The 23,341-nt window shown below is 43.2% G+C and overlaps 1 protein-coding gene across 2 annotated transcripts; it reads left to right on the top strand.

The window, feature by feature from the left end:
* The first annotated feature begins 463 nt into the window (after positions 1 to 463).
* On the top strand, positions 464 to 22,958 carry LOC120042129 (cytochrome P450 3A27-like). 2 transcript variants are annotated; one of them, XM_038986989.1, is made up of 13 exons: positions 464 to 766; positions 1,041 to 1,134; positions 1,504 to 1,556; positions 3,445 to 3,544; positions 5,600 to 5,713; positions 12,819 to 12,907; positions 16,220 to 16,368; positions 16,561 to 16,688; positions 17,563 to 17,641; positions 17,872 to 18,032; positions 18,346 to 18,572; positions 18,922 to 19,084; positions 21,644 to 22,958. In XM_038986989.1, the coding sequence occupies exons 1-13, from the start codon at positions 693 to 695 to the stop codon at positions 21,767 to 21,769; spliced, it is 1,557 nt and encodes a 518-aa protein (XP_038842917.1). In that variant the 5' UTR covers positions 464 to 692; the 3' UTR covers positions 21,770 to 22,958. The 2 variants fall into 2 exon arrangements, with proteins under 2 accessions (XP_038842917.1, XP_038842918.1); XM_038986990.1 differs by lacking the exons at positions 1,041 to 1,134; positions 1,504 to 1,556.
* The last annotated feature ends 383 nt before the right edge of the window (positions 22,959 to 23,341 follow it).

The raw sequence follows: 23,341 nt of genomic DNA, 5'->3' as shown, positions 1-23,341 counted from the left end.
CAGCATCGTCTGGGTTTGGCCGGGGTAAATAAGAATTTGTTCTTAACTGACTTGCCTAGTTAAATAAAGGTTAAATGTTCTTATTTTTTTGAGGTGATTTTTTGAGGTGATTTCCCACAGTTAAAGTCCTGCAATAAGAGCTACGATGCTAATATTTGTGTAAACTCTTCACATTTAATGGACCCAAGATCCAGAGGTAACGCTGTACAGTGCAATAGAAGAAAGTCCCAAAGCAATTCTAATACAGCCACAGTGCTACTTCCACTATGTTTTGTGTGTCAATTTAACTGCTTATTGTATTTTTCTTAATTCAAATATAACAACATTCTAACCTTGTGTAGAATTATCTTGTCCAAATCTGCCATTTGCATTAGTTTCAGTATGGGACTCTTATTTTGAAGGCGAAGCGCAAAATCCATTGTGGCTCATCATTATTCTAGCTAGCATCACACAGGTGCTTCTCCGACGGGATACAATAATCCCTTGCAACCTGCACGGTCTCAAACAGAGTACGGAGAACAGCAACGGTCGGTAGTCGAGATCTGTCGCGTGCACAGAAGAACCACACTAGAACCGGACAGAAAAAAACAACTCAAAACCTGTCAGACCATCGGAGAAGTGAACTCGAACGAGCCTGAGAGAAAACGGAGCCTTTGTTTTCAGAAGCAGCAGGGAGCCGAACCGGAGGAGAGATGATGAGTTTTCTGCCATACTTCTCTGCTGAGACCTGGACCCTCCTGGCCCTCCTCATCACCATCATTGTAGTGTAAGGTCTTCAAATCAAATCAAATGTTATTTGTCACATTTATCGAAGTTAACCGGTGTAGACTAACAGTGAAATGCTTAGTTAGGGGTCCTTTTCCAACAATGCAAGATAAGTTATATATTTTGTATACTTCTCTAGAACATATTACTAGTTAACGTGTGTGTGTGTGTGTGTGTGTGTGTGTGTGTGTGTGTGTGTGTGTGTGTGTGTGTGTGTGTGTGTGTGTGTGTGTGTGTGTGTGTGTGTGTGTGTGTGTGTGTGTGTGTGTGTACAGGTATGGGTACTGGCCCTATGGTGTGTTCACTAAGATGGGTGTCCCTGGTCCCAAACCCCTACCTTACTTTGGCACAATGATGGAGTATAGAAAGGTTAGTACCCGTTCAGAATAAACATCTCATATTTTAAACAATAGTGTTATTTCCACCCATATAAAACAATACATTGAGAAGGAAAAAGAGGACTTGTAGGTTGTTTAAACAATAGATAAATAAAATATCATATGTGACATGATCAGTCTAGAAGTTGTGTTTTTGACCCTGGGGACCATAGAAAAGAACAAACCCTCCTCAACCGTCACCTGTTTCAGGTGTGTTCTCTGTTCAGGTGTAAGACACACCTATGTGACCTCCTAGGGCATGAATCAGCTGTTTCTTCTCTCTCTATCTATCTCTCTGTCTCTCTCTATCTATCTTTCTGTCTGTCTGTCTGTCTCTGTCTCTCTCTCTGTCTCTCTACAGGGCATCGCTAACTTTGACACAGAGTGCTTTCAGAAGTACGGGAGAATCTGGGGGTGAGTTCAGTTGGCTGTACCGTACTAGGATGACTCACAACTGTTCTATGCTCTTTCCTTACAATTCATCACCTGCTCGCGCTGTCATGTGACCATGAAAAATATTAATAATATCAACCACAACTAGAATAATGTTTTCTATGTAATTTTAAAAGAGGTGGTTAAATGTGTGGGTTTCCAGTGTTGGCATGGTTACTTTCTAAATGTAATCCATTACAGTTACAAGTTTTACCTGTTCAACATTACCCCAAACTCAGTAACGTAATCTGATTACATTCAGTTACTAGTTTTACCTGTCCAACATTACCCCAAACTCAGTAAAGTAATCTGATTACATTCAGTTACTAGTTTTACCTGTCCAACATTACCCCAAACTCAGTAACATAATCTGATTATATTCAGTTACTAGTTTTACCTGTCCAACATTACCCCAAACTCAGTAACGTAATCTGATTACATTCAGTTACTAGTTTTACCTGTCCAACATTACCCCAAACTCAGTAATGTAATCTGATTACATTCAGTTACTAGTTTTACCTGTCCAACATTACCCCAAACTCAGTAATGTAATCTGATTACATTCAGTTACTAGTTTTACCTGTCCAACATTACCCCAAACTCAGTAACGTAATCGGATTACATTCAGTTACTAGTTTTACCTGTCCAACATTACCCCAAACTCAGTAACGTAATCTGATTACATTCAGTTACTAGTTTTACCTGTCCAACATTACCCCAAACTCAGTAATGTAATCTGATTACATTCAGTTACTAGTTTTACCTGTCCAACATTACCCCAAACTCAGTAACGTAATCTGATTACATTCAGTTACTAGTTTTACCTGTCCAACATTACCCCAAACTCAGTAATGTAATCTGATTACATTCAGTTACTAGTTTTACCTGTCCAACATTACCCCAAACTCAGTAATGTAATCTGATTACATTCAGTTACTAGTTTTACCTGTCCAACATTACCCCAAACTCAGTAACGTAATCGGATTACATTCAGTTACTAGTTTTACCTGTCCAACATTACCCCAAACTCAGTAACGTAATCTGATTACATTCAGTTACTAGTTTTACCTGTCCAACATTACCCCAAACTCAGTAATGTAATCTGATTACATTCAGTTACTAGTTTTACCTGTCCAACATTACCCCAAACTCAGTAATGTAATCTGATTACATTCAGTTACTAGTTTTACCTGTCCAACATTACCCCAAACTCAGTAACGTAATCCGATTACATTCAGTTGCTTTTAGATTACTTTCCCTTTAAGAGGCAATACATTTTACTTCATGGGTTGGTTATGTAAGCTTCGTCTAGTCTCCCCCTACACATCTGAACAGACAATACAGCAAATACAACCCTGTGTGTTTCTCCTCTGTGAATGATCTATGATGGGAGGCAGCCTGTACCATGTAGTTGTATATATAGTGGTTAAAGCCAGGTGTGTGTTTCTCCTCTGTGAAGGATCTATGATGGGAGGCAGCCTGTTCCATGTAGGTGTATATATAGTGGTTAAAGCCAGGTGTGTTTCTCCTCTGTGAAGGATCTATGATGGGAGGCAGCCTGTTCTGTGTACCATGTAGGTGTATATATAGTGGTTAAAGCCAGGTGTGTGTTTCTCCTCTGTGAAGGATCTATGATGGGAGGCAGCCTGTACCATGTAGGTGTATATATAGTGGTTAAAGCCAGGTGTGTCTCTCCTCTGTGAAGGATCTATGATGGGAGGCAGCCTGTTCCATGTAGGTGTATATATAGTGGTTAAAGCCAGGTGTGTTTCTCCTCTGTGAAGGATCTATGATGGGAGGCAGCCTGTTCTGTGTATCATGTAGGTGTATATATAGTGGTTAAAGCCATGTGTGTTTCTCCTCTGTGAAGGATCTATGATGGGAGGCAGCCTGTTCTGTGTATCATGGACAAAAGCATGATCAAGACCGTCCTGATTAAAGAGTGTTACAACATTTTCATCAACCACAGGGTGAGACACACACACACACACACACACACACACACACACACACACACACACACACACACACACACACACACACACACACACACACACACACACACACACACACATCCCCTAATAATAATCTGAATAATAATAATCCTAACATTATTACTGATATTATTAATACATTATTTGTGGCATTCATTATTCATACATTTTAAAGTAGTGTGAAAATTATGTAAATACTATGATTCCATGTTTTAGTACTTCTGTCTAAATGTTGAGCTGTTTGATCATTAATACAACTGTCCTCCATGTTTTAGTACCTTTGTCTAAATGTTGAGCTGTTTGATCATTAATACAACTGTCCTCCATGTTTTAGGACTTCTATCTGAACGGTGAGATGTTTGATAATTAACCTTTCATTGCTACCCATCCCGGATCCGGGAGCATCCTCATCAAAAAAGCTGACTAGCATAGCCTAGCCTAACGCGACAGGGATATCATATAATATAATTTTCATGAAATCACAAGTCCAATACAGCAAATGAAAGATAAACATCTTGTGAATCCAGCCATCATTTCCGATTTTTAAAATGTTTTACAGCGAAAACACAATATGTATTTCTATTAGCTAACCAAAATAGCAAAAGACTCAACCGCATATTTTCACAATTTTTCTACCGCATAGGTAGCTATCACAAAACCGACCAAATAGAGATATAATTAGTCACTAACCAAGAAACAACTTCATCAGATGACAGTCTTATAACATGTTATACAATAAATGTATGTTTTGTTCGAAAATGTGCATATTTGCGGTATAAATCATAGTTTTACATTGCAGCTATCATCAAAAATATCACCAAAGGAGCCAGAATAATTACAGAGAGCAACGTGAAATACCTAAATACTCATCATAAAACATTTATGAAAAAATACATGGTGTACAGCAAATGAAAGATAAACATCTTGTGAATCCAGTCAATATTTCCGATTTTTTAAGTGTTTTACAGCGAAAACACAATATAGCATTATATTAGCTTACCACAATAGCCAAACACACAAATGCATTTATTAGCAGCAAAAGGTAGCGATCGCAAAAACCAGCAAAATATATAAAATTAAACACTAACCTTGACCAACGTCATCAGATGACAGTCTTATAACATCAGGTTATACAATACACTTATGTTTTGTTCGAAAATGTGCATATTTAGAGCTGCAAACCGTGGTTATACATTGTGAATATGTAGCATCGATTCACCAAATTGTCCGGAGCAATTTTGGACACTCACCTAATCTGACCAAAGAACTCATCATAAACTTTACTAAAAAATACATGTTGGACAGCAAATGAAAGATACACTAGTTCTTAATGCAACCGCCGTGTTAGATTTTTAAAAATAACTTTACCATAACAAACAGCTTACGTTATAGCGAGACAGCGCCCGCCAAAACGCGAATAATAGGACTCAACATTTTCCACAGAAATACGAAATAACATCATAAATTGTTCTTACTTTTGCTGAGCTTCCATCAGAATCTTGTACAAGGAGTCCTTTGTCCAGAATAAATCGTTGTTTGGTTTTAGAATGTCCTTCTCTCCTGTCGAATTCGCTCCACAAGGCTAGCCAATGTTGATGACGTTCCCAATTTTTCTCGACGCAGAGAACGGAAAACTCCAAAAGTCCCATTAAACGTTGAATAAACTGATGAAACTCGGTTGAAAAAAACTACTTTATGATGTTTTTCTAATATGTATCAAATAAAAACAAAGCCGGAGATATTAGCCGTGTATACCGAACGCTTATCATAAGACAATAGGGAGGTGCTTCCCGCGCCTAGGTAGAGAAAGGAAATTCTGGACACGTCATTCCAAGAGCTCTTGTTCGACCTCAGATCAAGCTAGACACCCCATTCCACCTTCCACTGCCTGTTGACATCTAGTGGAAGGCGTATGCAGTGCATGCATATCCATAGAGTACGAGGCAGTTTAATTTGGGCACGATTTTTTCCAAAGTGGAAACAGCGCCCCCATATTGACAAGAATTAATACAACTGTCCTCCATGTTTTAGGACTTCTATCTGAACGGCGAGATGTTTGATGCGTTGTCCGTTGCCAAGGACGATACATGGAAACGGATCCGCAGTGTCCTCTCACCTTCCTTTACCTCTGGACGACTAAAAGAGGTAGAACCATCCCTCCATCTCTCCCTTTCTATGTTTTATCAACAAGTTATAAACGCTTTATAACTTGTTATAAACTCATTAGAGCTTGTTATAACTCTTTACTAACTCATTATAGCTTGTTATAAACTCTTTATAAACTCATTAAAACTTGTTATAAACTATTAAATCATTATAGCTTGTTATAAACTCTTTATAGCTTGCTTTAAACTCTTTACAAACTCATTATAGCTTGTTATAAACTCTTTACTAACTCATTATAGCTTGTTATAAACTCTTAACTAACTCATTATAGCTTGTTATAAACTATTAAATCATTATAGCTTGTTATAAACTCTTTATAGCTTGCTTTAAACTCTTTACAAACGCATTATAGCTTGTTATAAACTCTTTATAGCTTGTTATAAACTATTAAATCATTATAGCTTGTAATAAACTCTTGATTAATTCATTATAGCTTGTTATAAACTCTTTATAGCTTGCTATAAACTCTTTATAAACTCATTATAGCTTTTTATGAACTCTTTATAGCTTGTTATAATCTCTATATTAACTCATTATAGCTTGTTATAAACTCTTTACTAACTCATTACAGCTTGTTATAAACTCTTTATTAACTCATTATAGCTTGTTATAAACTATTAACTCATTATAGCTTGTTATAAACTATTAACTCATTATAGCTTGTTATAAACTATTAACACATTATAGCTTGTTATAATCTCTTTATAGCTTGCTACAAACTCTTTATTAACTCATTATAGCTTGTTATAAACTCTTTATAGCTTGCTGTAAACTCTTTACTAAATCATTACAGCTTGTTATAAACTCTTTATAAACTCACTATAGCTTGTTATAAACTCTTTATTAACTCATTATAGCTTGTTATGAACTCAAACCTAAATCAAATCAAATTGTATTAGTCGCTAACACATATTTAGGCAGATGTGGGTGTAGTGAATTGCTTGTGTTCCTAGCTCCAACAGTGCAGTAATTTCTGACAATACACAACAATACACACAAGTCTAAAAGTAAAATAATGGAATTAAGAAATATAGAAATATTAGGATAAGCAATGTCGAATTCTGGAGTATGAAATTACAGTTTAAGTCGGAAGTTTACATACACTTAGGTTGGAGTCAATTAAACTAGTTTTTCAACCACTCCACAAATCTCTTGTTAACAAACTATAGTTCTGGCAAGTTGGTTAGGACATCTACTTTGTGCATGACACAAGTCATTTTAAAAACAATTGTTTACAGACAGATTATTTCACTTATAATTCACTGTATCACAATTCCAGTGGGTCAGAAGTTTACATACACTAAGTTGGCTGTGCCTTTAAACAGCTTGGAAAATTCCAGAAAAGGATGTCATGGCTTTAGAAGCTTCTGATAGCCTAATTGATATAATTTGAGTCAATTGGAGGTGTACCTGTGGATGTATTTCAAGGCTTATCTTCAACCTCAGTGTCTCTTTGCTTGAAATCATGGGAAAATCAAAAGAAATCAGCCAAGACCTCAGACAAAAAATTGGAGACCTACACAAGTCTGGTTCATCCTTGGGAGCAATTTCCAATCGCCTGAAGGTGGCACGTTCATCTGTACAAACAATAGTACGCAAGTATAAACACCATGGTACCACACAGCCGTCATACTGCTCAGGAAGGAGACGCATTCTGTCTCCTAGAGATGTACGTACTTTGGTGCGAAAAGTGCAATCCCAGAACAACAGCAAAGGACCTTGTGAAGATGCTGGAGGAAACGGGTACAAAAGTATCTATATCCACAGTAAAATGAGTCCTATATCGACATAACCCAAAAGGCCGCTCAGCAAGGAAGAAGCCACTGCTCCAAACCGCCATAAAAAAGCCAGACTACGGTTTGCAACTGCACATGGGGACAAAGATTGTACTTTTTGGAGAAATGTTCTCTGGTCTGATGAAACAAAAATAGAACAGTTTGGCCATAATGACCATCGTTATGTTTGGAGGAAAAAGGGGAGGCTTGCAGGCCGAAGAACACCATCCCAAACGTGAAGCACAAGGGTGGCAGCATCATGTTATGGGGGTGCTTTGCTGCAGGAGGGACTGGTGCACTTCACAATATAGATAGCATCATGAGGAACAAAAATTATGTGGATATATTGAAGCAACATCTCAAGACTTCAGTCAGGAAGTTAAATCTTGATCACAAATGGGTCTTCCAAATGGACAATGACCCCAAGCATACTTCCAAAGTTGTGGCAAAATGGCTAAGGACAACAGAGTCAAGGTATTGGAGTGGCCATCACAAAGCCCTGACCTCAATCCCATAGAAAATGTGTGGGCAGAACTGAAAAAGCGTGTGCGAGCAAGGAGGCCTACAAACCTGACTCAGTTACACCAGCTCTGTCAGGAGGAATGGGCCAAAATTCACCCAACTTATTGTGGGAAGCTTGTGGAAGGCTACCCAAAACGTTTGACCGAAGTTAAACAATTTAAAGGCAATGCTACCAAATACTAATTGAGCTAAACTTCTAATTGAGTAAACTTCTGACCCACTGGGAATGCGATGAAAGAAATACAAGCTGAAATAAATTATTCTCTCTACTTTTATTCTGACATTTCATATTCTTAAAATAAAGTGGTGATTCTAACTGACATAAAACAATAATTTTTTACTAGGATTAAATGTAAGGAATTGTGAAAAACTGAGTTTAAATGTATTTGGATAAGGTGCATGTGTCACGTTCCTGACCTGTTTTCTGTTATTTTTGTATGTGTTTAGTTGGTCAGGGCGTGAGTTGGGGTGGGCATTCTATGTTTTGTGTTTCTATGTTTAGGTCATTTGTAATTAGCCTTATATGGTTCTCAATCAGGGACAGGTGTTTGACGTTTCCTCTGATTGAGAACCATATAAAGGTAGGCTGTTCACACTGTTTGTTTGTGGGTGGTTGTCTTCCGTGTCTGTGTATGTTGCACCACACGGGACTGTTTCGGTTTGTTCGTTCGTTTGTTGTAGTCTGTACCTGTTCGTGCGTTCTTCGTGTTATATGTAAGTTCTCATAGTTCAGGTCTGTCTACGTTCGTTTGTTATTTTGTAGTTTGTTGAAGTGTTTTCGGTTTTCGTCTTTACGTTAATAAACTTCATTATGTCCACATTCCACGCTGCGCTTTGGTCCAATCCCTACTCCTCCTCTTCTTCCGAAGAGGAGGAGGACAATCGTTACAGAACCACCCACCAACCATGGATCAAGCAGCGTGAGAGGAACCAGCAGCAGCGGCCAAAGAACCAGGATTCGTGGACTTGGGAGGAAATATTGGACGGAAAGGGACCCTGGGCTCAACCAGGAGAATATCGCCGCCCCAAAGCTGAGCAGGAGGCAGTGAAAGCAGAGAGGCGGCGTTTCGAGGAGCTAGCTCGGAAGCAGGAGAAGGATCTGGGCTACACTACGTGGGAGGAGATCGACAGGTGGGCGATCGACCCAGGGCGAGTGCCGGAGCCCGCCTGGGATTCTCTGGCGCAGTGCGAGGAGGGATACCGGCGAATGGAGGCAGCACGACGACGCGGTAGGAAGCCTGTGAGTAAACCCCAAAAATTTCTTGGGGGGGGGATAAAAGGGAGAGTGGCGAAGTCAGGTAGGAGACCTGCGTCCACTCCCTGTACTTACCGTGGAGAGCGAGAGTACGGGCAGACACCGTGTTACGCAGTAGAGCGCATGGTGTCTCCTGTACGTGTGCATAGCCCGGTGCGGGTTATTCCATCTCCCCGCACTGGCAGGGCTAGATTGAGCATTGAGCCAAGTGCCATGAAGCCGGCTCTACATATCTGGCCACCAGTGCGTCTCCTCGGGCCGGCTTACATGGCACCAGCCTTACGCAGGGTGTCCCCGGTTCGCCTACATAGCCCGGTGCGGGTTATTCCACCTCCCCGCACTGGTCGGGCGACGGGGAGCATACAACCAGGTAAGGTTGGGCAGGCTCAGTGCTCAAGGGAGCCAGTACGCCTGCACGGTCCGGTTTTTCCGGCGCCACCTCCCCGCTCCAGGCCAGTACCACCAGTGCCTACACCACGCACCAGGTTTCCAGTGCGTCTCCAGAGCCCTGTTCCTCCTCCACGCACTCTCCCTGTGGTGCGTGTCTCCAGCCCAGTGCCTCCAGTTCCGGCACCACGCATCAAGCCTCCTGTGCGTCTCCAGAGCCCTGTACGCACTGTTCCTTCTCCCCGTACTCGCCCTGATGTGCGTGCTCTCAGCCCGGTACCACCAGTTCCGGTACCATGCACCAGGCCTATAGTACGCCTTGAGAGTCCAGTGTGCCCTGTTGTTGTTCCCCGCACTAGCCTGATGGTGCGTGTCCTTAGCCCGGTACCTCCAGTTCTGGTACCACGCACCAGGCCTACAGTGCGTCTCAGCCGGCCAGAGTCTGCCATCTGCCCAGCGGCGCCTGAACTGCCCGTCTGCCCAGCGGCGCCTGAACTGCCCGTCTGCCCAACGGCGCCTGAACTGCCCGTCTGCCCAACGCCGTCTAAACTGTCTGTCTGCCAAGCGCCGCATGAACTGCCCGTCGGTACTGAGCCTTCAAAGCCGCCCATCTGCCATGAGCCTGCAAAGCCGCCCGTCTGCCATGAGCCTTCAGAGCCGTCCGCCAGACAGGAGCCGCTAGAGCCTTCCGCCAGACAGGAGCCGCTAGAGCCTTCCGCCAGACAGGAGCCGCTAGAGCCTTCCGCCAGACAGGATCAGCCAGAGCCTTCCGCCAGACAGGATCAGCCAGAGCCTTCCGCCAGACATGACCAGCCAGAGCCGTCAGCGAGCCATGACCAGCCAGAGCCTTCCGCCAGACAGGATCAGCCAGAGCCTTCCGCCAGACATGACCAGCCAGAGCCGTCAGCGAGCCATGACCAGCCAGAGCCGTCAGCGAGCCATGACCAGCCAGAGCCGTCAGCGAGCCATGACCAGCCAGAGCCGTCAGCGAGCCATGACCAGCCAGAGCCGTCAGCGAGCCATGACCAGCCAGAGCCGTCAGCGAGCCATGACCAGCCAGAGCCGTCATCCAGCCATGACCAGCCAGAGCCGTCATCCAGCCATGACCAGCCAGAGCCGTCATCCAGCCATGACCAGCCAGAGCCGTCATCCAGCCATGACCAGCCAGAGCCGTCATCCAGCCATGACCAGCCAGAGCCGTCATCCAGCCATGACCAGCCAGAGCCGTCATCCAGCCATGACCAGCCAGAGCCGTCATCCAGCCAGGATCCGCCAGAGCCAGCCAGCCAGGATCCGCCAGAGCCAGCCAGCCAGGATCCGCCAGAGCCAGCCAGTCAGGATCCGCCATCCAGTCCGGTGCTGCCGTCCCTCAGTCCGGAGCTGCCGTCCCTCAGTCCGGAGCTGCCGTCCCTCAGTCCGGAGCTGCCGTCCCTCAGTCCGGAGCTACCGTCCCTCAGTCCGGAGCTGCCACTTATCCCGGTGCTGCTCCTTATCCCGGTGATGCCCCTTAATTTAGGTGGGGTTATTTGGAGGGTGGTCATTGAGAGGGGGATACGGAAGCAGGGAGTGACTATGGTGGGATGAGGACCACGCCCAGAACCTGAGCCGCCACCGTGGACAGATGCCCACCCAGACCCTCCCCTAGACTTTTGGTGGTGCGTCCGGAGTTCGCACCTTGAGGGGGGGGTTCTGTCACGTTCCTGACCTGTTTTCTGTTATTTTTGTATGTGTTTAGTTGGTCAGGGCGTGAGTTGGGGTGGGCATTCTATGTTTTGTGTTTCTATGTTTAGGTCATTTGTAATTAGCCTTATATGGTTCTCAATCAGGGACAGGTGTTTGACGTTTCCTCTGATTGAGAACCATATAAAGGTAGGCTGTTCACACTGTTTGTTTGTGGGTGGTTGTCTTCCGTGTCTGTGTATGTTGCACCACACGGGACTGTTTCGGTTTGTTCGTTCGTTTGTTGTAGTCTGTACCTGTTCGTGCGTTCTTCGTGTTATATGTAAGTTCTCATAGTTCAGGTCTGTCTACGTTCGTTTGTTATTTTGTAGTTTGTTGAAGTGTTTTCGGTTTTCGTCTTTACTTTAATAAACTTCATTATGTCCACATTCCACGCTGCGCTTTGGTCCAATCCCTACTCCTCCTCTTCTTCCGAAGAGGAGGAGGACAATCGTTACAGCATGTAAACTTCTGTCTTCAACTCTATATATATCTATATACAGTGGGGAGAACAAGTATTTGATACACTGTCGATTTTGCAGGTTTTCCTACTTACAAAGCATGTAGAGGTCTGTAATTCTTATCATAGGTACACTTCAACTGTGAGAGAGGGAATCTAAAACAAAAATCTAGAAAATCACATTGTATGGTTTTTAAGTAATTCATTTGCATTTGCTATTCTAGTCTAGCTGTTCCTGAATGGGAATCCAAGAGCTAAGGAGCCTAAATGTCCAGCAAGCTATTCTTGTCTAGCTGTTCCTGAATGGGAATCCAAGAGCTAAGGAGCCTAATTTACTGGTTTCTCTTAGTTATTTATCCCAGGAAAAGGGAGTGGTTTTGTGCATTAATCTCGGTATCCGGGTTATGTCCATTCAACCCTAATCATGAAACAGCACTGCTAACCTCTACCTCTACCTCTACCTCTCTATCTACCTCTACCTCTCTATCTACCTCTACCTCTCTATCTACCTCTACCTCTCTCTACCTCTCTCTACCTCTCTCTCTCTCTCTCTCTCTCTCTCTCTCTCTCTCTCTCTCTCTCTCTCTCTCTACCTCTCTCTCTCTCTCTACCTCTCTCTCTCTCTGTCTCTATCTCTCTCTCTCTCTACCTCTCTCTCTCTCTCTCTACCTCTCTCTCTCTACCTCCCTCCACCTCTCTCTCTCTACGTCTATCTCTCTACCTCTCTACCTCTCTCTCTCTCTCTCTCTCTCTCTCTCTCTCTCTCTCTCTACCTCTCTCTCTCTCCACCTCTCTCTCTCTACGTCTATCTCTCTACCTCTCTACCTCTCTCTCTCTACCTCTCTCCCTCTCCCTCTCTCCACCTCTCTCTCTCTCTACTTCAATCTCTCTACCTCTCTCCCTCTCTCTCTCTATCTCTCTCTACCTCTCTCTCTCTCTCTCTCTCTCTCTCTCTCTCTCCTCTAGATGTTTGGTATCATGAAGCAGCACTCTGCTACCCTGCTGAATGGAATGAAGAAGAAGGCAGATAAAGACCAGACCATCGTAGTGAAGGAGTGAGTCCTGATTCCTAACCTCTGACCTCTGGCTTTTCACCTTACACCTCTGAGTCTTAATTGTAATACACATACATACATATATATATTATAACATATATATAACATATATTCCATGCGAGAAATTGCCAAGAAACTAAAGATCTCGTACAACGCTGTGTACTACTTCCTTCACAGAACAGAGCAAACTGGCTCTAACAAGAATAGAAAGAGGAGTGGGAGGCCCCGGTGCACAACTGAGCAAGAGGACAAGTACATTAGAGTGTCTAGTTTGAGAAACAGACGCCTCACAAGTCCTCAACTGGCAGCTTCATTAAATAGTACATGCAAAACACCAGTCTCAACGTCAACAGTGAAGAGGCGACTCCGGGATGCTGGCTTTCTAGGCAGAGTTGCAAAGAAATAGCCATATCTCAGACTGGCCAATAAAAAGTAAAGATTAGATGGGCAAAAGAACACAGACACTGGACAGAGGAACTCTGCCTAGAAGGCCAGAATCCCGGAGTCGCCTCTTCACTGTTGACATTGAGACTGGTGTTTTGCGGGTACTATTTAATGAAACTGCCAGCTGGTCACTATTTTTAGTCATTAGTTGTGTGGTCTAGAGGTCGACCGATTACATGGCCGATTAATTAAGGCCGATTTCAAGATTTCATAACAATCGGTGATTGGCCTTTTTGGACGCCGATTATGGCCGATTACATTGCACTCCACGAGGAGACTGCGTGGCAGGCTGACCACCTGTTACGCGAGTGCAGCATCAGAAGGACCTTGTGGCTGTGTAACAGTATAACTTTAGTACCGTCCCCTCGCCCCGACACGGGCACGAACCAGGGACCCTCTGCACACATCAACAACTGACACCCACGAAGCATCGTTACCCATCGCTCCACAAAAGCCGCAGCCCTTGCAGAGCAAGTGGCAACACTACATCTAGGTTTCAGAGCAAGTGACGTAACTGATTGAAACGCTACTAGCGCGTACCCCCTAACTAGCTAGCCATTTCACATCCGTTACAGCTGCAAGGAGCCGAGGTAAGTTGCTAGCATTAAACTTACGTTATAAAAAACAATCAATCTTCACATAATCACTAGTTAACTACACATGGTTGATGATATTACTAGGTTAACTAGCTGTCACACCCTGACCTTAGTTTTCTATGTTTTCTGTATTATTTTGGTCAGGTCAGGTTGTGAGGAGGGTGGGTATGTGTGTTTTTGTCTTGTCTAGGGTTTTTGTTTATCTATGGGGATTTTGTAGGTCTATGGTGGTCTGAATTGGTTCCCAATCAGAGGCAGCTGTTTATCGTTGTCTCTGATTGGGGATCCTATTTAGGTTGCCATTTTCCATTTTGGGTTTGTGGGTTATTGTCTATGTGTAGTTGCATGTCAGCACTCAGTGTTTATAGCGCCACGTTCGTTTTGTTTTGTTAGTTTGTTTAAGTGTTCTTCGTTTATTAAAAGAAGAATGTATATAATCAATGCGGTGCCTGTTAATTTATCATCGAATCACAGCCTACTTCAACTTGATGATTTATCAAAAGCGCATTCGCGAAAAAAGCACAATCGTTGCGATAACGTACCTAACCATAAACATCAATGCATTTCTTAAAATCAATACACACGTATATTTATTTAAACGTGCATATGTAGTTAAAATAAATTCATGTTAGCAGGCAATATTAACTAGGAAAATTGTGTCACTTCTCTTGCGTTCAGTACAAGCAGAGTCAGGGTATATGCATCATTTTTGGGCCGCCGGGCTCGTTGCGAACTGTTGAAAGGCCATTTATTCCGAACAAAGACCGTAATTAATTTGCCAGAATTAAAGGTAATTATGACATAACATTGAAGGTTGTGCAATGTAAAAGTAATATTTAGACTTAGGGTTTCCACCCGTTCGATAAAATACGGAACGGTTCCGTATTTCACTGAAAGAATAAACGTTTTGTTTTCGAAATGAGAGGTTCCAGATTTGACCATATTAATGACCAAAGGCTCGTATTTCTGTGTGTTTATTATATTATGATTAAGTATATTATTTGATAGAGCAGTCTGACTGAGCGGTGGTAGGCAGCAGCAGGCTCTTAAGCATTCATTCGAACAGCAGCTCTTAAAACCTCTTGAAGCTAGGGGGCACTATTTTTATGTTTGGAGAAATATCGTTCCCAAAGTAAACGGCCTATTTCTCAGACCCAGATGCTAGAATATGCATATAATTGACAGATCAGGATAGAAAACACTCGAAAGTTTCCAAAACTGTCAAAATATTGTCTGTGAGTATAACAGAACTGATTTTGCAGGCGAAAACCTGAGGAAATCCAACCAGGAAGTGCCTCTTATTTTGAAAAATCCCTGTTCCATTGCCTGCCTTTCCTCCATTTAAAGGGATATCAACCAGATTCCTTTTCCTGTGGCTTCCACAGGGTGTGAACAGTCTTTAGACATAGTTTCAAGCTTTTATTCTGAAAAATGAGCGAGATTTATCACATCGCGTCAGTGGACTGCCAGATGTCCTTCCATTAGTTCATGCGCGCCACAGTGGTAGCTCGACATTTTCTTTCTCTCTTGTATTGAATAGTTTACCGTCCGGTTGAAATATTATCAATTATTAATGTTAAAATTAATTAATTGGTCGGTAGTTGTGGTCGGTAGCTGTGGTCGGTAGCTGTGGTCGGTAGCTGTGGTCGGTAGTTGTGGTCGGTAGTTGTGGTCGGTAGTTGTGGTCGGTGGCTGTGGTCAGTAGTTGTGGTCAGTAGTTGTGTGGTTGTGGTCAGTAGTTGTGGTCGGTAGTTGTGGTCGGTAGTTGTGGTCAGTAGTTGTGGTCAGTAGTTGTGTGGTTGTGGTCAGTAGTTGTGGTCTGTCGTTGTGTGGTTGTGGTCAGTGGTTGTGGTCAGTAGTTGTGGTCGGTAGTTGTGGCCGGTGGTTGTGGTCGGTAGTTGTGGTCGTAGCTGTGGTCGGTAGTTGTGGCCGGTAGCTGTGGCCGGTAGCTGTGGTCGGTAGTTGTGGTCGGTAGTTGTGGTCGGTAGTTGTGGCCGGTGGTTGTGGTCGGTAGATGTGGCCGTAGCTGTGGTCGGTAGCTGTGGTCGGTAGTTGTGGTCGGTAGTTGTGGTCGGTAGTTGTGGTTGTGGTCAGTAGTTGTGGTCAGTAGTTGTGCGGTTGTGGTCAGTAGTTGTGGTCAGTAGTTGTGGTCAGTAGTTGTGTCGTTGTGGTCAGTAGTTGTGGTCGGTAGTTGTGTGGTTGTGGTCAGTGGTTGTGGTCAGTAGTTGTGTGGTTGGTAGTTGTGTGGTGTGTAATTGTGTTTTTGTTGCAGGTTCTTTGGGCCCTACAGTATGGACGTGGTCACCAGCACAGCCTTCAGTGTGGACATTGACTCTCTGAACAACCCTTCAGACCCCTTCGTCTCCAACGTCAAGAAGATGATCAAGTTTGACCTTTTAAACCCACTGTTCCTCCTAGTCTGTGAGACCACACACACATGCACAGACACACACGGACGCAGACTTGTACTTTTTAATCATATGAAGTTGTATACCTTTCTATAAATTGTTCTTCTCCTCTTCTCCTCTCCCGTCCTCCCCTCCTCTCCTCTTCTCTTCTCCTCTCCCGTCCTCCCCTCTTCCTCTCCTCTTCTCCCCACGTCTCCTTCCCCAGCTTTGTTTCCCTTCACTGGTCCTATCTTGGAGAAGATGAAGTTTTCTTTCTTCCCGACTGCGGCGTTTGACTTCTTTTACGCCTCGCTGGCTAAGATCAAATCTGGACGTGACACTGGGAACTCAACTGTAAACATGGTTTATATTTATATTTGATTGTTATGTTGATATTTAATTCTGTACATTTATATTTGTATTGTAATATTGTGTATTTATTTACTATAAAACTATGTAACTATGTAATTTATTAACTAGTGATTGGCACCAATATGAAATGTCCATATCGATAATATGTTGAATTTAAAAACACTATTATTGGGACCCAAACATCTACATTCATGTTAGAATCTGTTTGTGTTGGTTGTGATTGGACCAGATCCATTAGAATATGTTTGTGTTGGTTGTGATTGGACGAGATCCATTAGAATCTGTTTGCGTTGGTTGTGATTGGACGAGATCCATTAGAATCTGTTTGCGTCGGTTGTGATTGGACGAGATCCATTAGAATATGTTTGTGTTGGTTGTGATTGGACCAGATCCATTAGAATCTGTTTGTGTTGGTTGTGATTGGACGAGATCCATTAGAATATGTTTGTGTTGGTTGTGATTGGACGAGATCCATTAGAATCTGTTTGCGTTGGTTGTGTTTGGACGAGATCCATTAGAATCTGTTCGTCTTGGTTGTGATTGGACCAGATCCATTAGAATATGTTTGTGTTGGTTGTGATTGGACCAGATCCATTAGAATCTGTTCGTCTTGGTTGTGATTGGACGAGATCCATTAGAATCTGTTTGTGTTGGTTGTGATTGGACGAAATCCATTAGAATATGTTTGTGTTGGTTGTGATTGGACGAGATCCATTAGAATCTGTTTGCGTTGGTTGTGTTTGGACGAGATCCATTAGAATCTGTTCGTCTTGGTTGTGATTGGACCAGATCCATTAGAATCTGTTTGTGTTGGTTGTGATTGGATGGATTTGACCTCATGTCTTTCTGCTTCCAGAATCGGGTGGATTTCTTACAGCTGATGATCGACTCTCAGAAAGACAGCGACACAAAGACAGGAGAGGAACAGACTAAAGGTACCTGCCTTACAAACACCTGGAAACTATTGTTACAAACACACACCTGTAAAATACTGTTTCAAACACACACCTGTAAAATAATGTAACAAACACACAACTGTAAACTATTGTTACAAACACACACCTGTAAACTACTGTTACAAACACACACCTGTTACAAACACACACCTGTTACAAACTATTATCTTGGTCTCTCTCTCTCTCTCTTTCTCTCTCTCCCTCCACAGGACTGACTGATCATGAGATCTTGTCTCAGGCCATGATCTTCATCTTCGCCGGCTACGAGCCCTGCAGCAGTACGATGAGTTTCCTGGCCTATAACCTGGCAACCAACCCCCATGTCATGACCAAACTGCAGGAGGAGATAGATACTGTGTTCCCCAACAAGGTAACCCCCACACCATGACCAAACTGCAGGAGGAGATAGATACTGTGTTCCCCAACAAGGTAACCCCCACACCATGACCAAACTGCAGGAGGAGATAGATACTGTGTTCCCCAACAAGGTAACCCCCACACCATGACCAAACTGCAGGAGGAGATAGATACTGTGTTCCCCAACAAGGTAACCCCCACACCATGACCAAACTGCAGGAGGAGGTAGATACTGTGTAGGTGCCAGATGTGGTGAGGTACTGATGTGTATGTAACCCCGGTGCCAGATGTGGTGAGGTACTGATGTGTATGTATCCATGGTGCAGGCTCCTATCCAGTACGAAGCGCTGATGCAGATGGACTATTTGGACTGTGTGTTGAACGAGACTCTGAGACTGTACCCCGTCTCCCCGCGACTGGATAGGATCGCCAAGAAGACGGTGGAGATCAACGGCATCGTCATCCCCAAAGACTGCATTGTCATGGTTCCCACGTGGACCCTCCACCGTGACCCAGAGATCTGGCCCGACCCTGAGGAGTTCAAACCAGAGAGGTACTGGACCGCACCGTAACCACAATCCAACCATAACACAACCTTAATACAACCATAACATAACCACAGTACAACCAAAATACAACCACAGTACAACCATAATACAACCATAACATAACCACAGTACAACCAAAATACAACCACAGTACAACCATAACACAACCTTAAAACAACCACAGTGTAACCATAACACAACCTTAATACAACCATAACACAACCACAATACAAACACAATAGCATTTTTTCATTTTGCATTATAATACTGCAGTGCAATGTGTTATGTGTCTGAACCACAACCACAAATCAACTACAATACAATGTGCAATGTGTCTGCCCTCTCCCTGTCCAGGTTCAGTAAGGAGAACAAGGAGTCTATTGATCCGTACACGTACATGCCGTTTGGGGCGGGGCCCAGGAACTGTATTGGGATGCGCTTCGCCCTGATCATGATCAAACTCGCCATGGTCGAGATCCTCCAGAGTTTCACTTTCTCCGTCTGCGACGAGACCGAGGTGAGACGCTCACCTGAGCAGACAGAATATGACATCATCAAACATCCCTATCATTCGTAGATAGAGGCTGCACTTGCCACCACCTGTTTTACATGGTCACCACCTGTTTTAACATGGTCACTGCCTGTTTTAACATGTTCACCACCTGTTTAACATGGTCACCACCTGTTTTAACATGGTCAGCACCTGTTTTAACATGGTCACTGCCTGTTTTAACATGGTCACCACCTGTTTTAACATGGTCAGCACCTGTTTTAACATGGTCACCGCCTGTTTTAACATGGTCACCGCCTGTTTTAACATGGTCAGCACCTGTTTTAACATGGTCAGCACCTGTTTTAACATGGTCAGCACCTGTTTTAACATGGTCAGCACCTGTTTTATAAAATGGTCACCACCTGTTTTAACATGGTCACCACCTGTTTTATAAAATGGTCAGCACCTGTTTTATAAAATGGTCAGCACCTGTTTTATAAAATGGTCAGCACCTTTTTTAACATGGTCAGCGCCTGTTTTAACATGGTCAGCGAATGTTTTAACATGGTCAGCAAATGTTTTACATGGTCACCACCTGTTTTAACATGGTCACCACCTGTTTTAACATGGTCAGCACCTGTTTTAACATGGTCACCACCTGTTTTAGCATGGTCACCACCTGTTTTAGCATGGTCAGCACCTGTTTTAACATGGGCACCGCCTGTTTTAACATGGTCACCACCTGTTTTAACATGGTCACCACCTGTTTAAGTACATGGTCACCACCTGTTTTAGCATGGTCATCACCTGTTTTAACATGGTCACCACCTGTTTTAACATGGTCATCACCTGTTTTAACATGGTCACCACCTGTTTTAACATGGTCACCACCTGTTTAACATGGTCACCACCTGTTTAACATGGTCACTGCCTGTTTTAGCATGGTCACCACCTGTTTTAACATGGTCACCACCTGTTTTAACATGGTCAACACCTGTTTTAACATGGTCACCACCTGTTTTAACATGGTCAGCACCTGTTTTATAAAATGGTCAGCACCTGTTTTAACATGGTCAGCACCTGTTTTATAAAATGGTCAGCACCTGTTTTAACATGGTCACCACCTGTTTAACATGGTCAGTACCTGTTTTAGCATGGTCACCACCTGTTTTAACATGGTCACCACCTGTTTTAACATGGTCACCACCTGTTTTAACATGGTCACCACCTGTTTTAACATGGTCAACACCTGTTTTAACATGGTCACCACCTGTTTTAACATGGTCAGCACCTGTTTTATAAAATGGTCAGCACCTGTTTTATAAAATGGTCAGCACCTGTTTTAACATGGTCAGCACCTGTTTTAACATGGTCAGCACCTGTTTTATAACATGGTCACTGCCTGTTTTAACATGGTCACCACCTGTTTTAACATGGTCAGCACCTGTTTTAACATGGTCAGCGCCTGTTTTAACATGGTCAGCGACTGTTTTAGTCCTTAGATCCTCAAAAGGTTCTACAGCTGCAACATAGAGAGCATCCTGACTGGTTGCATCACTGCCTGGTACAGCAATTGCTCAGCCTCCGACTGCAAGGCACTACAGAGGGTAGTGCGTACGGCCCACTACATCACTGGGGCTAAGCTGCCTGCCATCCAGGACCTCTACACAGAGGAAGGCCTGTTATTACATGGTCAGCGCCTGTTATACCATGGTCAGCGCCTGTTTTAACATGGTCAGCACCTGTGTTAGCATGGCCACCACCTGTTGTAACATGGTCAGCGCCTGTTTTAACATGGTCAGCATCTGTTTTAGCATGGTCAGCACCTGTTACATGTTCACCACCTGTTTTAGCATGGTCACCATCATTTGTAGCATGTTCAGCACCTGTTTTAACATGGTCACTACCTGTTTTAACATGTTCACTACCTGTTTTAACATGGACCTGTTTTAACATGGTCACCACCTGTTTTAACATGGCCACTACCTGTTTTAACATGGTCACCACCTGTTTTAACATGGTCACTACCTGTTTTAACATGGTCACTACCTGTTTTAACATGGACCTGTTTTAACATGGTCACTACCTGTTTTAACATGGTCACTACCTGTTTTAACATGGTCACCGCCTGTTTTAACATGATTTGCACATGTTATATGGTCACCACCTTTTTAACATGATCATCCCCTGTTTTAACATTTTCAGCGCCTGTTTTAACATGGTCACCTTCTGTTTTAACATGGTCAAAGCTTGTTTTAACATGGTTACCATTTATTTTAACATGGTCACTGCCTGTTTAACATGGTCACCTTCTGTTTTAACATGGTCACAGCCTGTTTTAACATAGTCACCATTTATTTTAACATGGTCACTGCCTGTTTAACATGGTCACCGCCTGTTTAACATGGTCAGCGCCTGTTTTAACATGGTCACTGCCTGTTTTAACATGGTCACCGCCGGTTTTAACATGGTCAGCGCCTTTTTAAAATTGTCAGCACCTGTTTTAACATGGTCTGTTATTCTCTATAGATCCTATTGGAGATGGACAACCAAGGTTCTGTTCTGTTCTGTTATTCTCTATAGATCCCGTTGGAGATGGACAAGCAGATTCTGCTGATGCCAAAACGACCAATCAAAATGAGGCTGGAGCCCCGTAGCAACACCTCTAGCAACACCACCGCCACCACTCTGAACAGTCAAGCAACATGACCAAATGCAGGAGTACCGTACCCTACCCTGGTGTACTATCGATCGATCACGCTATCTACCTATCACTCTTTCTAACTATACTGAACAAAAATCTAAACGCAACATGGAACAATGTAAAAGATTTTTCTCTGCTACAGTTCACTTAAGGAAATTAATCAATTGAAATAAATAAATAAATTAGGCCCTAATCTACAGATTTCACATGACTGGGCAGGGGTGCAGCCATGGCTGGGCCTAGGAGGGCATAGGTCCACCCACTTGGAAGCCAAGCCGACCCACTGGGGAGCCAGGCTCAGCCACTCAGAATGAGGTTTTCACACAAAAGGGCTTTATTATAGATGGTTATTATAGATGCTGATGATCCGCAGGGGAAGAAGCCGAATGTGGAGATCCTGGGCTGGCGTGATTACACGTGGTCTGCGGTTGTGAGGCCGGTTGGGACGTACTGCCAAGTTCTCTAAAACAACTTTGGAGGTGGCATATGGTAGAGAAATGAACATTCAATTATCTGGCAACAGCTCTGGTGGACATCTATCTATCTATTGGCTACTGAATATTCAGTCCTTATCCTAACCCTGCTATAGGCTACTGAATATTCAGTACTTATCCTAACCCTGCTATAGGCTACTGAATATTCTTTCCCGACCCTTCTATAGGCTGCTGGATATTCAGTTCTTACCCTAACCCTGCTATAAGCTACTGAATATTCAGTCCTGACCCTGCTATAGGCTACTGAATATTCAGGCTGGGATTCAATAGGCTACTTAATATAATATGATAATTAGACTGCATTCACATTGAATGTCCAGTTCAGTCAGTTCAATCATAAATTAATTCTGGTCTCAGTTTGAGTAGGACTCAGAAACCCATTTCCACCAGATGAAAGAAAGATAGTAATACTATGGATGCATTAGGGGTACAAGTCTTGTTAAAGTTAGACACCAGGAGGTATTACATCCATGGCATGATGTCATGTCTGGATCCTGCACACTACTGGCTGGTGGCTGGAATTGTCCTAGAATGTAGAACTCTAGCTGGTGTTCTGTAGAACTCTCATTCTGTTCCTCTGGATGTTCTGCTGTCCAGTCATTCCAAAATAGAATCTTTACTGTCTGTTGAGATGATCCCTGCAGCTGCTTTGCTTCAACTTTAATCATCACAAACCAATAAAAATCATCACACTAATGAACAAGATCGTCTGTGTATTTATTAACATTCAGAAGACAAAACTTAAGACACAAACACACACAAATATACATGAGAACAATCAATATAGATTGATTTGTGTTATTTATCAAGACATACTGTATTTCTATTTTAAATCAGCTGGGCCTAATTGTAGTGTTACGACTTGGTCATCTGCATACGTTTCTTTTCAGATCCCAATACCGCCCTTGTGTGGCCGTTGGATGTAAATACACAGCCCAGGTCCCATTACAAACTATTTATCCACTTTACACGTTTTACAGCTCTTGTACTTTCTGCATTTATAAACACAGTGCAGAGAATCTCTGGTCTTAAAGTTCACCTCCTTCACATAGAGCAAAGTTCACCTCCTTCACATAGAGCAAA

This window comes from Salvelinus namaycush, unplaced genomic scaffold (assembly GCF_016432855.1).
Source record: "Salvelinus namaycush isolate Seneca unplaced genomic scaffold, SaNama_1.0 Scaffold62, whole genome shotgun sequence".
NCBI classification, from domain to species: Eukaryota; Metazoa; Chordata; class Actinopteri; order Salmoniformes; family Salmonidae; genus Salvelinus; species Salvelinus namaycush.
The sequence above is the reverse complement of the archived record's forward strand: the minus strand, read 5'-3'. Positions and strand labels throughout refer to the sequence as shown.